This window comes from Natrix helvetica (genome assembly GCF_964273705.1).
Source record: "Natrix helvetica genome assembly, chromosome: Z".
Lineage (NCBI taxonomy): Eukaryota > Metazoa > Chordata > Lepidosauria > Squamata > Natricidae > Natrix > Natrix helvetica.
The window spans coordinates 64,334,226-64,352,372 of record NC_138554.1 but is presented as its reverse complement, the minus strand read 5'-3'; the positions used below and the strand labels follow the sequence as shown (position 1 = coordinate 64,352,372).

Below are 18,147 nucleotides of genomic sequence, written 5' to 3'. Positions count from 1 at the left end.
ATGTTTACATCAATTCATCTTATCATCAACTCCCAAAAACAATTATTGGCTCTTCTGCTCTCCATACACCATATTTGTCACTTTCTTCTCCCTCTCTTCAAAATATTCTAAGTAAACCAAAAGATGCAGTAGCCCCAGAAAGAAAGAAAAAAACAGGAGTCAACTACAACATACAGTGCAATGACTGCAACTGTTTTTTTATGTAGGAAAAACAGAAGACATGAAAATTGTTTAATTTCACAACACATGGACAGACTTAATCAGTTTCAATTGGGAAATTGTGATCATTCTAGATCAAGCCAAGTTCAAAAATGCTAGGGAATTTCTAGAAGCCTGGCACTCCAACAAATTAGTCATCAAAAAGGTGCATAAAAATCTTTTTTTTAAAAAAATCAGATTTTTAAAAATTTAAATCAGATTATTTTTATCAAATTTATTTTAATAAAATGCTTTTGGAATAAAACTCTATCTAAAGACAGTTTTCCATTTAAGATATATTAATAATTTAGTTTATTCAGCATGAAATAGAGCTTAGTTGTATGTAGCATGAGACTGTATATTCTGCAATATTTACATTTTTGGTAAACTCATTCAATGAATCCAAGCTCTGCAAGCTAAATAGGAAACCTTCATTATTATTTTCTTGCAAATAATAATATTAAAGATTCTAACTACCAGCAAGAATGAGGCTTTATATTTAAAGAGCACCTGTCATTTCAGATCCATCATGGCAGCACCTGCTAGCGGGTATTCACTCACTGCTGCCCAGCACATTCCTTACCTTGTTACTGCCGCAACACCAGCCATCCCATTAAAGTAAATGGGACTGTCGGTGAGTAAACAGCAGGTCAGAGGAGAAGCCACTGCAGGACAGAGATGACAGTTGCTGTTTAAAAATTGTGATTTAAATTGAGTTGGTTTAAATCAAGCCTTTTTACTGCTGATTTAAATCATGATTTAAATTGACCTGATTTAAATCAAATCCACCCTGGCCACCAATACACATAGATAAAAACAATATTTATATACTATGCAGGAAACAACATGCCCAAAAGGAAACAAAAACATCAAAGCATCTAGATAAGCATAGATTAACTCCAAGGTTAACCTTAGACCTGTGGTGGCAAACCTATGGCACAAGACCATCTGGCTGGTGTCTGTGTGTGCGCTGGAACCCGGAAGAGCAACGGGCAATGGCTGGTGTGCCCGGAGAGGTGGCTCTGCGTGCATTTGGTGCTGAAAGGTTCGCCAACACTGTCTTAGACCAACAATCAAGTAAATAATACCCCAATCAAGAAATTGCCAGAGAAGCCAAGGGTAAACAGCCCAACCAAAGAACCTCAAAGACCACCAACACTGACAGGGCAAGCTACTAGAATATAAACTGAGTGCAAACCCTTACTAGCACTGATGATGTTACCTAATTTGGGTAATGAAACATCTGCAAGAAAACAAGCAAGCTCTGAACATCAAGGATCAAACTGAAGACAGGCAATAACCTCAAATGCAAATGGAACTTTTTAATTTTGTAACATATTTATTTTAAAAAAATATATATATATATATATATATATATATATATATATATATATATATATATATATATATATATATATATATATATATATATATATATATATATATATATATATATATATATATATATATATATATATATATATATATATATATATATATATATATATATATATATATATATATATATATATATATATAAAGTAATTTAAACATATATAATTTATTTATTTATTTATTTATTATTTATTTATTTATTTATTATTTATTTATTTAAGTAATTGTAAATTGACTTATAAATGGAATGTTTGAATCAGATTCATACCAGTTAATGCTTGCTAGGAGCATTCTGAGTTATAATGTATGTTTTCTTATTCATCACTTTTCTCTATGACTAGCAAAAACATAAGGAGTAGAGATTCATTATTCAAATTTATAAAAGACCAACTTTCCAGACTTCCTTTTTGTCATATATTTTATACATTGAAGAATTTTTATATATTTTATATACAGAGTAAGCATAAGTATATTCTTCATAATTATCCAGTCAGAATGCTGTTTCTGCAGAGTTATTGTGATGCATATCTTCAGTGTAACATTTATGTTCAAAGTTTTCTTTGAGAACTGATTGCAAAGTATAAGGCATTCCCCTTCCTTTTAGTCTAAAAACAATGTTGTAAAACTAATTTGGTGGAAAGAAGATGACACCTAGTCCTAAAGTAGTCAAACAGGTCCAAGGTAAAAGCACAGCATTTCAAAACTGCAATATATAGTCTATCCTAGAATGGGTTAAAGTTGAGCATCTATTTGAATGCAATCCCTTGTTTTCTCTTAACTACATAACAAAATCTGAAATCAATTTCTTATTTTTAGGACTTGAAAAATAAAAAAGGAAGGGCCTACAAAGCATAATCTTATGCAATCCGATGCCCAAATAAGTATGAAAATGTTTACAGTCTTAAGACTGTAAGTCATTAAAAAATTAATGGACTAATGATTGCCATGGATTTAATAAATCTTGTCAGCTTCCAAGCTTAATTTACCCAATATTTTGGACATACATTTTAAGTAGCACTAGAACTTTGCTTTAATGGTAATAGCACTTAGATTTATATACCGCTTCATAGTGCTTTACAGCACTCTCTAAATAGTTTACAGAGTCAGCATATTCCCCCAACAATCTGGATCCTCATTTTACTGACCTTGGAAGGATGGAAGGCTGAGTCAACCCTGAACCGGTGAGATTTGAACTGCCGGTAGTTAGCAGAAGTATCCTGCATTCTAACCATTGTGCCACCATAGCTCTTAATAATAGATTTTATCATGGAAAATAATAAGAGTTAATTAAAACATTTTCTAATACACTTAATGTACTTAACAGCAGTGTGTATATGAGTGTGTGTACACACACACACACACACACACACACGTATCCAGGTGGGTTCCGGGTGTCACTAATGCTGGTTTGCTCATGTGCGCGCTTTGTGTGCGTGTGATGCGCACGCATGAGCAGTGCAATTAAAATTGTTCTGAGCATGCACAGAACTGAAAAACAAGATGGCTGCACCAACCGGGGAACTGGTTCGGGGGTGTGGCAGGCCTGGGCCGCTACCTGTTCCAGCGACACAGGCCCCCAAACCACTAGGAACCCATCACTGTATGTAACTATATGTATATACATACACATATACACGTGTATGTATAAGTGTGTGTGTATGCACACACGCGCAAATTAATAAACTGCTGTTAATTAGGGTATGTACATGTATATATACATGCAAGCATGAGTACATACATATAATTCAAAAATAGTTCAATTCTTTTTAAAGGAGAAGTGTACATAGGATTGTAGGTTATGATACCAATGAAACATTTTAAACAAGAATTCAAGTAAAAGGAAAGTTCCTAGAAATATATAGTACAGAAAATCACTTTTTCCCAAGATGTTTTTTAATCAGCTGTCCCACCAGCTTCTGTGGTCTTGTCTGATACTCCTTCAAAACATCATGAGGTGTAGAGATCTGATCGCCTTCAAGTCTGTTCAGCAATGTTACGCATACTACAGCACCTTAACATTTACAAAACAATATCAATGTTATTTTCTTCCCAAATTGTTGAAAAATAATAATTTAATAATATATAAAATAATCATCATCATTCACATTTACTGAGAAAAAATATTTATTTTCTTTCTTATTTTTAAGTTTTTATTAACATTTTTACTTCCTATTGGGGAGAAACCATTTAAGGGAGATGCAATTCAGTTGACAATAGTAGGGATCAGAATAAGTCATGGTCCATTCTTGTAACAGAACATGTGGAGGTGGAAAGCAATACTAAGTCAGATTGCCTTCCCTGAATACCAATATTCTATTAAAGGTAAAGGGGGCGGTGCTCATCTCCATTTCAAAGCCGAAGAGCCAGCGCTGTCCGAAGATGTCTCCGTGGTCTCCGGCATGACTAAACGCCGAAGGCACATGAAACACTGTTACTTTCCCACCAAAGGTGGTCCCTATTTTTCTACTTGCATTTTTACATGCTTTTGAACTGCTAGGTTGGCAGAAGCTGGGACAAGTAATGGAGCTCACTCCATTATGCGATGCTAGGGATTCAAACCGCTGAACTGCCAATCTTTCTGATCGACAAGCTCAGCATCTTAGCTACTGAGCCACCGCGTCCCTGTATTATTCTATTACTCCTACTTATATTAAAAACTCTTAAGTATGTTAAAATTAAAGTTAGTGGATTAAATAACATTATATACAGTACATGCAGTTACCTTTGAGGCCACTAAGATTGCACATAGCTGCAAAAACAGAAGATTCCATCTCAATATTTCTTACTCCAGTCTTGTGAGCTTCCTTCAAATATTGCAGTTTCTCTTCTTCAGTATATGTGCAGATGGCACCATCAAGGCGAGCTTGACCTACAAATACACGACACATGTCATTAAAGATGTAAAATATACATCTCTGCAATAAGGTCCTGAACAGGTAACTAAAGGTCCACTAAAGATTCACCTTGAGAAGAGGAAAATAATTGCAAGGGGGAACAGGTCAGATCAAGATAATAAATGTATCTGGAATTATTTAGCCAGAAAGATTGAAATTGGAGAAATGATTTATATATATGTAAATAGATATGAACAGATATCTATATATTCTAGTAACTTTTAAGCTACAGTAAATCCTAAACAAAGCATATTTGGTAGTTCTGGGAATCTATTTTTTTGTACACGCATTCACATTAGTCCCAATTTCTGCCCTTTTCCTTAGTGATTTTTATATTTAGTTTTCTCTGGAATTGTTTTTTTAACCCAGGATTTATTCTTTCTCTGCTACTTTAAGACCAATGAACACAATACAGAGCTCCTTGCTGACCTCTGCATTCACAAAACCTCCTCCCTCCCACATGCATTTTCTATTTTTTCCTGCTTTTCTGCCTCAATCAGATGCTGTCACAATAATTAATAATGCTTAATCTGCAATGGAAGAATAAAAGTTGGGAAAATTTTCCTAATGTGTTATACTGTTCGATTTGAGTGGTTTGGATTCTATAACTAAACTATGTAATTCATATCATGACCTCACGATCTTAAGATACCTTAATAATTATTAGTTCGGTGCAAGTCACAATGTGATACCTTATGTATGCCTATAGTTCAAATGTTAAATTTGTGGCATCCATGCAATTAAGAAGAGAAGTCATTTTAAATTCAAGCAATCTTACCTATCATCAAAATAGAAAATTAAAAATAACAAATCAGTTTAAATAGATTTAAAAAGGATCACCTGATCAGAACCAAGTAAATATTACTATGAGGTAAATCAACTTTTGAAGATTAGAATACACTTGGATGAAATTCCACCCCCCCCCCCAAAATATATATAGGTAGGCTCCATTCGAGTCTTTTCCCATTTTTTGTGCAAAAGCATTCAATTACATCTTGAGTTTACATATACATTTTTCTTCATGCTTGTTTATTTCTTATTTAATGTTAAGAAAAGTATGTTTTACTTCATCATCTGCTTATTCATATTGAAATTTTGTTTGCTATGTACAAGGTATTATTCAATTAGTGTTACCTTCATAGAAATCCAGAGTGCACAATGTGTTTCCAATAACTGTGTTGAACTGATCAAGTTCCTTGGCACACTCCATAAGGTCTTCATTTAATTTTTCATCTAAGTGTGTACTACGAATGACAGACTTCCCCAAAATAATCTGTTCGAACTGTGGCTTGAAGGTAGCATCTACAGCTTGCTTTGTGATCACCACGGAGCCTGGTGTCAAACCTACATTATAAATATGATTTGTATTTGATGATAATATAAATCAATCACCTGTTTACTTTAAAGAAATAACAATAGAAATACCTATTCCACCAGATGTGCCAATACGGATAATGGTTACATTGCAGCATTTGGCATGATGCAGCAGCTTGATGAGTTCATGCAACATAATGGCAATTGAAGGGATTCCCATTCCATGCTGAAATTTAAAAATGGGAGGGGGAGGAATACTATGAATATTTATTTATCATTTCATATTTTCTGTTTGTGTATGAATGTGTATGCATATTTATAGAGGAGTTAAACAGCATGACAGATTATTCTCCATTACTTATAGAAACTGAACATTTTTGCTGAATAAAAAATAATATATTTATCAGGAACCTCTTAACAAAGCACTCTAAGTAGCCAGTGTTCTACAGCAGGGTCCTCTCATCTGGCATTGGCTGAAGGGTTTGCAAACTAAGTGGCTTTGGGCTTACCTGAAATGTGTGCTAGATACGAACCTTTTGACATGATTTGATGGACATAGCCACTCACCATATATTAAAAAAAGAATAAAGTCTAAATAAATCTTTGCTGATGAAGACGATAGGATTTTAATGATCAATTTGGAAATAACACAAAAACCGACTCTGCTAATAGTAATATATGCACCAAACCAGAACCAACACAAATTCTACAGAAAAATATATAATAAAATAAATGAATTGGACTGTGAAAATATTTGCTTAATTGTTAACCATAATGCAGTTGTGGATAAAAAGAAAGACTATAAAAGTTAAAAAAAAACAAACAAGACCAAGACAAACATTCTACCGAAGTCCTTCTTTGAAATGATAATGGAGCTCAAATCATATGATAAATGGAGAGAACTGTATATGAAACATTCTAATTAGTCCAAATAAAAATGTTTAAAATCACAGACCTCTGTATCTTTTTTTCATATATTTTTCCATATATACAGTATTTTGTTTTTAATATATATATTATACTGTACTTACACTGACTGACAGTACAGGTCCTGCTTTGTACATTGCATACCGATCTGTTCCAGCACATATATTGGGATAGTCATAACCAGGGTTACCAATATCCAGCAGTTCAGCAATGTAGGTAATAAAAGTTTTCATCCGTGAAGGACTTCCTCCAACACATACAAACTAAGCAGAATTAAATAAATAAAACACATTCTTAGAAAAAATTATCCTTTCAATCTACATTGATATTAAAAATGATGGTTTCAAAACCTACCTGAACTAAAATTATTTCTAGATGTTGCCCTACTATGCAGCATTAATGTCTTCAAGTGTTTATTATAGGAAAATTTTGTATGTAAGATTAGAATACATACCAGTGGTGGGTTTCAATTTTTTTTAGAATCTATTCTATAGGTGTGGCCTATTTTGTGGGAATGGCTTGGTGGTCATTTTACTGGGTGGGAATGGCTTGGTGGTCATGTGACTGGGTGGGAGTAGCTTGGCAGGCATGTGACTGGGTGGGAGTGGCCAAGTCGATGTCACTGAATTATTTGCCCCAAAGAATGACCTACAAAAAGAAGATATATAAAAAAGGAAATTTATTATTTTGTGCACTTACTACTTAAATAAGAATAAAATAAGTACACAAAACAATAAAACAGCTACTTACAGAGGAAATATGGCTGTCCTTGTTGGTCTTCAACATTACTGACCACCTTACACACACACTTCCAGCCCTCAGCCTCTTCCTTCTTCCTGGATTCACTCGAAGTTTTAAAAACTCACAGCTTGTGCACAGCATACACTCTTTCAGCCCTTCTGCCTCTTCCCTCATCCTGGATTCACTCAAACATTTTTAAAACTCACAACCTGTGCACAGCACACACCTCCAGCCCCTCTGCCTCTTCCCTCTTCCTGGATTCACTCAGATGTTTTTAAAACTCACAGCGTATGCACAGCACACACATTTCTATCCCCTCTGCCTCTTCCCTCTTCCTGGATTCACTCAGATGTTTTTAAAAGAGTGGAACAGTGTGTGCATATGCACAGGCTGTGAGTTTTCAAAACGTCTGAGTGAATCCAGGAAGAGGCAGAAGGTCTGGAAGTGTGTGTGCTGTGTACAGGCTGTGAGTTTTAAAAAATGTCTGAGTGAATCCAGGAATAGGGAAGAGGCAGAGGGGCTGGAAGTGTGTGCGTATGCACAGGCTGTGAGTTTTAAAAATGTCTGAGTGAATCCAGGAAGAGGGAAGAGGCAGAGGGGCTGGAAGCGTGTGTTCCTATAGCATCTTCCTACCCCTATGCCTCTTCCTGGATTCACTCAGATGTTTTTTAAAACCCACAGCCTGTGCACACGCACACACTCTTCTAGCAGCCCCTCTCTGCCTCTTCCCTCTTCCCTAACATCCTCCCCACACCAGCCACAGCCACTCACCAGTTCTTTCTTCTTCTAGTTCTTCTTCTGAGAACCCTTTGGCAGCATGGTGAGGATGGGCGGGGTGAGTGAAAGAATGAACAAGGGGAGGGAGTGTTCCGGTCCAGGCCCTCCTGACCAACGGGTACGGGAAGGCACACTAAATTTCACCATGCGGTACGGCCGTATCGGTCCATACCGGTTAAAAGCCACCCGATATATATCATATTTTTTTGTGTATGACACTTTTTCTTTAAAATATTTATTTCAAAATTGAGGTGTGTCTTATACACAGGAGGCTGGGAAGAAGGCCGCACATGCTGACTGAGCCTCTATCTTATATGCAGCTCTATCATTCCTCTTTATTGTAGTTGTTTCCTTTATTACATTACCACTCTAGGTTTCATCTCTATTGTTCCTGTGATGCATTTCCTGTTCTTGTTGTATTACGCACTCTAACAAGATGACTTCTGTATAGTGATGACTTATAGTGTGCTTACTACAAGAAACTACATGAAACAAGGAGGCATCTTATACATGGGGTGTCTTATACACAGAAAAATATAGTACTTGGTCAATAGGTTTTCCAAAGTGTGGTTTTCAATTCACATAGAACAAGGAAGTTAGGTAGCAACCTGTGTGTGTGTCTCCCAGATTTTGTAGATAACACCATCTACCATATTTCATCCTTGGCGATGCTGCTCACAGTTGACTACACTATCAGGAGAAATTAGGTTTTAAAATTTATAATTTAGAGGAACTCAAAATTAGATTGAGACTGATTGCACCAAAGCTCTATACTGCCACATTAATTTATTTAAATATTTGGAATATATTGTAGAGAAGATTGCTCACTGGGAGGATTGGTATTGAAACTGAAACCTAATTATTCTGAATATTTAAGGCAAGAATAATTGAGAAGATTCCAACACTTGGAAAAATTAAAGACAATCAAAAAAGAGATGACAATGCATTTACAAGTAGTAGTTACTGACAGATAATGCTAGTAAAATTATATCTATTGCATGACAAAAGCAACTGAACAACTGACTGATTTGATAGATTACGTATTACCAAGTTGTTGCTTTTTATTTCTGGCAACTATATAGGTTTTTCTTCATGACTAAACAATTCAACCAAAATCTACATTGCTTAGGTCTCTACTCTACTACAGATACCGGACTCCATTTTTATGCATTTTCATGCATTTATTTTTATATAATCAAAAATCAAAGAACAAAGTCAAAATATAAAGTGTATTTTATAAAAGCCCCATTCATAATAGAAAGTAAATGTACCAGTGAGTTGTTTTTAATTCAGCAATTTCTAATTCCATTGCATGCATTTAAAAAATAAATCAATCCTGCCTTTATTAATTTTATAACTCAAGGTGGCAAACATTCCTAATATTCCTTCATTCCCCTAATTTCCCTATAACAGCTTGTGAAGTGAGTTGGGCTAAGTGATAGGTCCCAAATCACCCAGCAAATTTTCATACCTAAGCTAAATTCTTGATCTTCCCATTAGGAGATGCCTTCCAATGTTTTTTCAGCTTTTAAAGTGCCATTTAGTCACTTTTAGATTCTAGAAGCTTGAAATACAGATCTTTTAAATAGGAAACACAGAGTTGCTTGAAGAAGTTAACCCAAGTGGTTTATTATTGGACATGATTAAATTCATTTTCTAAGAACACTACATAGCTGTTCTGACCCCCCTCTCCATGTCTGTGAATAAACCAGAACACAGGCTTGGCTGTTTGCCACTGTTTAATTACTGAGATAACGAATCCTTTGGCTGAGGGCCCAGACAACTCATGTTCAATAGAGCAACCCAGATAATTCAAATGAAGCAATGCAGATAGTCCAAACAAGCAGACACGGCTAGAATACACAGACAGATTTTCTTAACTAATTCGAATGGTTGTTTCCTGCAAATGTCCCCTCCCAATGCCTCACCTATAATCTCTCTTGGGAGGGGCCAATCCACAACCACCTGTGCTTAATCATCTTCTGTGAGTCTGCCTACGGAGTTGCTGCTTCCGTTTCTCAGCCCTTCTCAATCTAGCATCAGGGACAAACTGCCTTTGATCCTCCCCACTGCTCCATGCCTCAAGCGCCTCCTGGTGGCCAACCAGCCTCTCTGGTCCCTGCTCTGAGTCTGAACCCTGCACAGGGTCCTCCACATCGTCCAGGGCAGACTCATATGGTTCCTTGCTATCCGTCCAGTAGTAGCTCAACCGGATTCTGCTGGACCACAACACATAGCAAATCAATATATATGTAGCTGATTCTATTTTTCCATTGAGCATATTCATAAAGAATTTTGATAAGAGATTATTACTATATTTCCCCATCGATACATTGAAAGCAGGTTATCTAGATATTTAATTGTAAGCATTCTTCAATAGAAAGGCATAAGAATGTGACAGAAGTATTTGGAAGTAGTAACTGGCAGATGCAGAAGCTTACTGTATAGGTAGTTCTTGGCTTAGAACATAAAGGACCCTGTCCGTTACAGTTGCAAATCATAATGGTCATTAAGAGAAGCACCTATGTGATTATCTCACTTAGTCATCTCCATCCCTGCTTTCCCCACTACAGTCATTAAGAAAGCACACAGATCATTAAGCAGAGCACAAGGTGCCTCGGGGTGAGGGAAGCCTTAGGACAGCGATGGTGAACCTTTTTTGGCTCACGTGGCCATTTTTGGGCCATAAGTGGTGGGAGCACAGGGGGGTCGTGTGCAGGCGTGCCGCACCCATAATGCAATGTGCAACCCCCCAGTGCACATGCACGCACTACAGGGGCGACCCCCCCCCATTTTTGCATGCTTTTTTCGCCCTCCCCAGGCTCTAGAGGCTTTATAGCCTCTGGAGCCTAGGAAGGGCGAAAAATGGCTTTAAAAAAGGGTGAATTCAGCTGGCCAGCGCAGGCACAGTATCTCTGAGGTCAGTGATAAGGGTGGATGAATTGCATGTGATCCCGGGAATGCTGCAGCAACTGGAATTTCAAATCCATCATAACTTCAAACTGTCTCCAAGTGACCAGTTGTAATTTGAATACTCTGTGTAAGGAGGGATCCATTTTACTTGAACATCATTTAAAACATATTCCAAAGCATTTTGAAATGCGGCTAGTGGCCTCCAGGAAGAAAGTGAAAGACCCCATTAAAAATTAAGTAATGTCTATTATTCCAAGATCATTTCAGCTAATTTAGCATAGCCATTGATGAGAGAAAGAGGACTTCCAGTTTACCAGTAATTGATGATCACATGTTGTCTTCACCTCGCTAATCTGGTGGCATTCTTATTACTTGGGGAGGAAGATCACAGAAATAGGGCTGAGACAAAGGGCCAGTCTCTGATTAAGTCTTCAAAGTATTGAATATAGAAACATGGTATCTGTAAATCTCTATATTCTTGGAGAAAGTCCCCACCCCATCTCTTGGTGAGACTGCTGCTTTGATAGAATGATTGGTGAAACATAAAATACAAGTAATTGAGAACAATTAGCCTCCTCCCCTTGCCACTATTTTTCTGGCTCCAGGTTATTCGTTTTTTGATTCTCCAAACTTTATCCCAAACCATTTCTGATATAATAGCACAAGAAAAAAGAAAGACACTCATAGGAGTTGAATGCAGAATGGAAAGTGAAAATAATTGCTTTCATTTAACAGTCTAGAAACTATTTTCTTTCTTACCTTTACATCTCCAAATAAGGCAGGAAAATCATGAGTACTAGTCCCAAGGGCAAAATGATATAAGATGTCATCTTTCATTTTCTTAAGGTGTGGATTAGGGACACAAACTCTGCCATCTCTATCAATAAACAGTTAAACAGATTCATAATCTCAAAATAGCTATATTCAACCAAGGCTAGTATAATGTCTAAATTAGTATATCTCTTCTTGAAAAAAAATATTTCACTGATATCATCATGAATACAATACATCGTTGTATGATCAATTTCCTTATTTACTGTGCAGTGACACTAAACAGATTAAGTTTTACTCATTGTAAACATTTTGATGTAATTCTTTTGCAGAAAATTTATTTATGGAAATTGCCCAACCACCTATTGAACTATGGTCCAGCAGTAATTTTGTTACATATTAGAGAAAAATTGAATATTTTGGAGTTCTCAAAAATTTGCATTCAAATCAATAAATAAGAATATTGTTATAATAAACACAGTGGTAATTGTCATATATTGCACCCCTATTTTTTTAAGAATACCTATTTCTATGATGGATGAGAGAGAGAGAGAGAGAGAGAGAGAGATTATTTCCTCCCATTCCTCATTTATGAGATATAGTGTCTAAACTCCGTTTAATTCTTACTTTGCACATTGCTCGTCTTCTGTCTTTTTCTTCAGATCGTTAGTAGCCATTCTATTTCCTCAGACTCTGAGTGGGGAAAGAATGGAAACGGAAAGTTGCACCAAACACTACACAAATTATGCAAATAAGGAACAGGTTTCTGGAAATACTCGGTCTCTGTATACGTTTCGCTACGATGCAATTTATCCACAACAGCACATTTTCCCAGAAACCACATAAGATTAGTCACAGTTAATGAAACAGAATTGAGTAGCACAGCGCTTTCTGCACGTCAACACCTCACGTTGCTTTCCCAGCCTGGTTTTTATCCCACGCACGCCAGTTTCTCCTCAGCGGATCGGCTTCTTTTGGGTGGGGTGCGGATCGAACAGGGCGGGAGAGAAACAGTCCTACAAGTCGGACAGATCTGGGCTTCATAATAGCAGGCCGGCTACCCCTGGTATCAATGGGGCGGGCCGGCCAGCCGACCGTGCGATATCATAGTGGGCATCCATGGTGGGCGCTAGATCTCGCTCTGTTGTCTCCCGCCGCCGTAATGGCAAAGCAAAAGGCTCGGGATGAAGTGCAGCAGCTAGAAAAGATAATCTTTTACTTTCCTACAAAATGCCCCAGGGACCCTCGAATAAACAGCCCGCCCGGTCATCCTACCCTTCTTTTGTTGGCCCTCTTCTCAGCATCCTTACCTGAGAAAGCCCCCAAAGTAGTGAAAGGAAAGGAGGAGACCGCCGGCCAGTACAGTGAAGCGGGGCAGTTGCGCGTGCGCACGCGTTTCTAAGCCTGTGGAAAAGCGAGAAAAGTTACAGGCGGATGAAGATTATAGAGCGGCTGTGATTGAGCTCTCTGGAAAGTGTCTCCTTTATTCAGTGTCGTCGCTAATGCAACGAATCTTACAAAATTTCGTCTTAGTCATCCTTACTCGTGACGTACTAGATAGGTCAATTGAGGAGATCGGCAACTAGTGCTAAGTTCTTGTGGCTTGCTTTCTTGCCCTTATCTTTTAACAGGACAAGAGAAACAAAGCTGTGTTAATTTGGACCTGTTTCACCTTTTTGATCACCATGCTGTCAATTATTTTGATGATGGCTTTCTGTGGCCGGCCTGCCACATCATACTGTTATTTCTTTCTACCATAGTTGTGGAAAAGCCACATTGAGTGGAATCCTACCCGCAGTTCAAATATCTCATCTAAACTGCATCAAGCTCCAGATAGCAAAATCTCTTTCCTCCTATTATTTAGTTTAACTATCATACCTACATATTTTTAAATGGCATAACATAAAATAACAGATCAGAGAATCAGCCACAATACAAAATACATGTTCTACACTGGCCCAATTCAAAAAAAAATTGAGTCAAATCAGCAACCAGCCACTAAACATTTCTTACTGATGGCCAACAAAATAGCAGATAGAAGGGATATTTGATTCCCCCCCCCCAACCTCCTGTTCAAGCAGGAGATCCTGCACCATTTCAGACAAGTGGCAGTCCAATCTCTTCTTAAAAGCCTCCAGTGATGAAGTACCCCCAACTTCTGAAGACAAGCCATTCCACTGGTTGATTGTTCTCACATCAGGAAATTTCTCCTTAGTGCTAGATTGCTTCTCTCCTTGATTAATTTCCACCCATTGCTCTTGTCTTGCCATCTGCTGCTTTGGAAAATAGATTGATGCTCTTTTCTTTGTGGCAGTCCTTCATATATTGGAGCACTACTACCATGTCACACCTAGTCCTTTTTTTCACTAGATTAGGCATACCAAATTCCTGCAACTGTTCTTCAAATGTTTTAGTCCCTAATATCCAACCGATCATGCACCAGTTGCATGAGAAAGAGAATTATGCACCACACAATCTTTTAAAGCGCATGTATCAGTTGTTCAAAAAGATAGGGAAAATGTTACAAGATAGATATTCTACAAAAGAATATCTTTTGCATGTACATTAGAGATGTCTGGACTATGGTGAATTGCAAGTGTACTTATAAAAGTATTTATTAATTTAATTTGTTTGCTCTGCCCATCTCATCACAAGCTTATGTATTTATAAAATATTTGTAATATCAAATATGTGATATGGTTTAAAGGTACATTTGTAGAAGATAATTTATTCTGGTTTTGCAACTTAAAATGTGTGAAATAGACTGTTAATATGGATAAAATAAAAAACATGATATGTAAAGTTGTATACTTCTGTGAACTTTGCTTAAGAAATTCAGATAGTCACTTCAGTTATTCCTGAAAATTCATTTAAAAAGAGGTAATATCAGAAAATTTGAAATTCCAAATACCACATAAAATACACTAGTGATCAATCATCAAGAAAACATTTTTCAATATTGAATCTCCTATAATTCAAAGAAAATATCTATGACATAAATAGTATGCAACTTAAAATCAAATTAAAATCAATAGCTTTATTAGAATTATTATGCAACTGCCTTTATGCAATTTACATAGTATAAGATTGACTTAGAGGAAGGATGTGTTGTCGTAATGATTTCAGCATTTAATGTTCTGGCTATGGCAGTGCTAGTAAGCTAAGGAAGTTACTATTGTTACATATCATATATATGAATATATTGTATATATGACACACAATGTATAACACATGTTAGAATAAGGCATGAGTATAGTTGGCCTATAGTAAAATCATATCTAGCTTTTTATTGAACCCACTGGAAAACTCATGTTTCTGGAATGTGTGTATCACTGATAACACAAGATCTTGGATGTGTGTATGAGTGAATTATTACTGATGATATCAGGTGGAACATTAGTGGCACAAGGAATGCGGTGGGTTGCATTTTTTCATAGAATCATGGAACAAAGAGTAAGAATATGAAGTTTCTGATGTGACTGGGGTATGATGTACCATACACATGAATTCACGAAGCTGGGTATAAAGAGAAGACTGGAATGAACCCAGACCCAGGCCCCAAAGTGCAAGACAACTCTTGTGAAGCAATATATTGCTTTTTGTCTGAATAATACAAGAATAAAAGAACTATTGGAAAACTCTATCTTGAATGGCAGAACTGTACCAAACATTACAAATATTAAGTAATGTAATATTGGAACTATCTAATGAATTATTAAGGGAGGCAAAGATGCCAGAAACATGGATGGAGGCATATCTAACTCTTATACCAAAAGAAGAGTCAGATCTGCAATAAATAAAGAACTATATAAGTACCCATTTCACTATTAAATGCGGATAAATTTTTTGCATCAATAATGGCAGAAAGAATGAAGAGACTTTTAAATGAATAGACACATAGACCAAAACGGATTTCTCCCTAAGACACAGATCAGAGACAATATGCGAATTGTATTGAATACGCTAGAGTACTATGAAGCCCACCCAAATGGCATAGTTATTTCTGGACACGCAAAAGGCCTTTGACAATGTGAACTGTCAATTTATGATAATGCAATACAAATGATGGGATTTGGTGAGGGATTTATAAATATGATCAAAATGGTATATAATAATCCATTGGAAAAGGTAATGGTAAATGGTGATATGACAGGAAAGGTAGCGATTATGAAGAGAACTAGACAAGGATGTCCACTATCGCCATTATTGTTTATATTGACACTAGAGATTTTGAATAGAGAAATACGACAAAACAAAGAGGTAAAAGGTATGAGGGTCAAGAAAGAAGTATATAAATTACAAGCATTCATGGATGATTTGGTCTTTATTATGGAGAATCTAATAGAAACAGGGCCAAAACTAGTTGAAATAATAGAAGAATATGAAGAAGTAGTGGGTTTGAAGATTAATGAAGACAAAACAAAATTTTTGGTGAAAAATATGACAGAAAAATAGAGAAGAGAGTTGATGGGGAAACTGGACATACAGGTGGTGAAAAAAGTAAAATATTTGGGTATCCAATTGACATCAAGGTGTGTAACATTAAAGGAGGATAACTATTATAAGGTGAGAAAACAAATAGAAATAGATCTAGAAAGATGGAAAAACCTACAATTATCATTAATGGGAAGAATAGTGGTAGCAAAGATGAATATATTACCAAGACTGCTATACCTATTCCAAACAATACCAATAAAATTAGAGAAAAAATACTTTGAAAGTATGAATAAGATAGTGGGGAAATACATATGGCAAGGGTGGAAAAAAGCAAGAATTAATAAAAAAAATGTTGCAAGATGCAAGAGCTCGAGGAGGATTTGGATGATCAAACTGGGAATTGTATTATCAAACGGCGGGACTAACTTGGATGAAAGAATGGATCTTATTGAGAAATACAAGATTATTAACATTAGAGGGTCATGGTTTGCAACTAGTTGGCATGCTTTTTGTGGTATGGTAAAAGTAAGGCACATGGTTTTTTTCAAAGACATTATGTAAGGAATGGATTATTAGCAATGTGGGAAAGAGTAAAAGGGAAATATTATTTAGAAATACCAATGTGACTTTCAACAATGGAAGCATTGACACATCCAAATATTAATAGTATGAAAAATATTATTAGATATAAAGATAGCTTAACAGAAAGGGGGGAACTAAAACAAAAACAAGAATTAAAAGAACAAGGGATTGATATAGGTTGATTTTCACAATTGCAAATACAATCAAGATATGAAAAAGATAAAAGGGTGTATGGTTTTAACTTGGGGAGATCAGAGTCGGATAAGATACTTATGGGAGGGGAAGAAAGAATAATCAAGAAATTATATAGCTATCTATTAAGAACTAGACTAGAAGAAGTAGTGATTAAAGATACAATGTTAACTTGAGCAAATAACTTTGGCTACACGATTGAGCTAGAAAAGTGGCAACAACTATGGGAAAGGAACTATAAATTAACCATGTCAACAGCTTACAAAGAAAATGTATACAAAATACTTTATAGATGGCACATGTCACCAGAAAAATTAGCAAAGATGTTTAAAGACAAGTTAGTGGAAATGTCAACAATCAACAGGTTTTTATTATTATATGTGATGGACATGTACAGAAGCAAGGAAATATTGGACTAAAATAAGAGTATGGCTAGCGAAAATGTTACAAGAAATAGAATTTATTTATTTATTTATTTTATTAGACTTCTAGACCGCCCCCTCTCCCCAAGGGGACTCGGGGCGGTGTACAGGCACAATTAAAACCATACAGTCAATAATACAAATAACTAAAATCGAATTAAATACCCCTGTACAAATTTATAAAAATTAAAAACTTAACCTTAAAACCAAATCATAAAATTTAAAAATACAAACTGAGGTGGGAAAACTGGAATTAGGCCAGGCCGGCTAGATGAAACAAGTGGGTTTTGAGTTTCTGGCGGAAGGAGCAGAGGTCCATGGTCATTCTAATGTCAGGGGGAAGATCATTCCAGAGGGTCGGGCCCGCCACTGAGAAGGCCCTTCCCCTGGGCACCGCCCGCTGACACAGTCTAGTGGATGGCACCCGGAGAAGTCCCTCTCTGTGTGAGCGAGTCGGCCGAAGGGATGTGAGGGGCAGGATACGATCTTGCAAATAACTAGGTCCTGTGCCATGGAGCGCTTTGAAGATGATAATCAACACCTTGAAACGCACCCGAAAAGCCACAGGCAGCCAATGCAGCCTG

General features: G+C 36.5%; 1 protein-coding gene across 1 annotated transcript; it reads right to left on the bottom strand.

Moving 5' to 3' along the window:
* Positions 1 to 1,814: 1,814 nt before the first annotated feature.
* UPP1 (uridine phosphorylase 1) lies at positions 1,815 to 13,343 on the bottom strand. Its single transcript, XM_081969994.1, has 8 exons — positions 13,241 to 13,343; positions 12,558 to 12,623; positions 11,919 to 12,036; positions 6,833 to 6,991; positions 5,913 to 6,027; positions 5,622 to 5,831; positions 4,316 to 4,462; positions 1,815 to 3,604 (listed from the first exon to the last, which is right to left on the bottom strand). Exons 2-8 carry the CDS (start codon positions 12,605 to 12,607, stop codon positions 3,465 to 3,467), a joined length of 939 nt encoding a protein of 312 aa, XP_081826120.1. The 5' UTR covers positions 12,608 to 12,623; positions 13,241 to 13,343; the 3' UTR covers positions 1,815 to 3,464.
* Between the last annotated feature and the right edge of the window lie 4,804 nt (positions 13,344 to 18,147).

Coding starts and splice junctions, on each gene's coding strand:
- UPP1 (XM_081969994.1), bottom strand. CDS start 12,607: ATGGCTACTAACGATCTGAAGAAAAAGACAGAAGACGAGCAATGTGCA. Junction 4,463..5,621: donor CACTCTGGATTTCTATGAAG/GTAACACTAATT, acceptor GTGTATTTGTAG/GTCAAGCTCGCCTTGATGGT. Junction 3,605..4,315: donor CAATCTTAGTGGCCTCAAAG/GTAACTGCATGT, acceptor GTAAATGTTAAG/GTGCTGTAGTATGCGTAACA.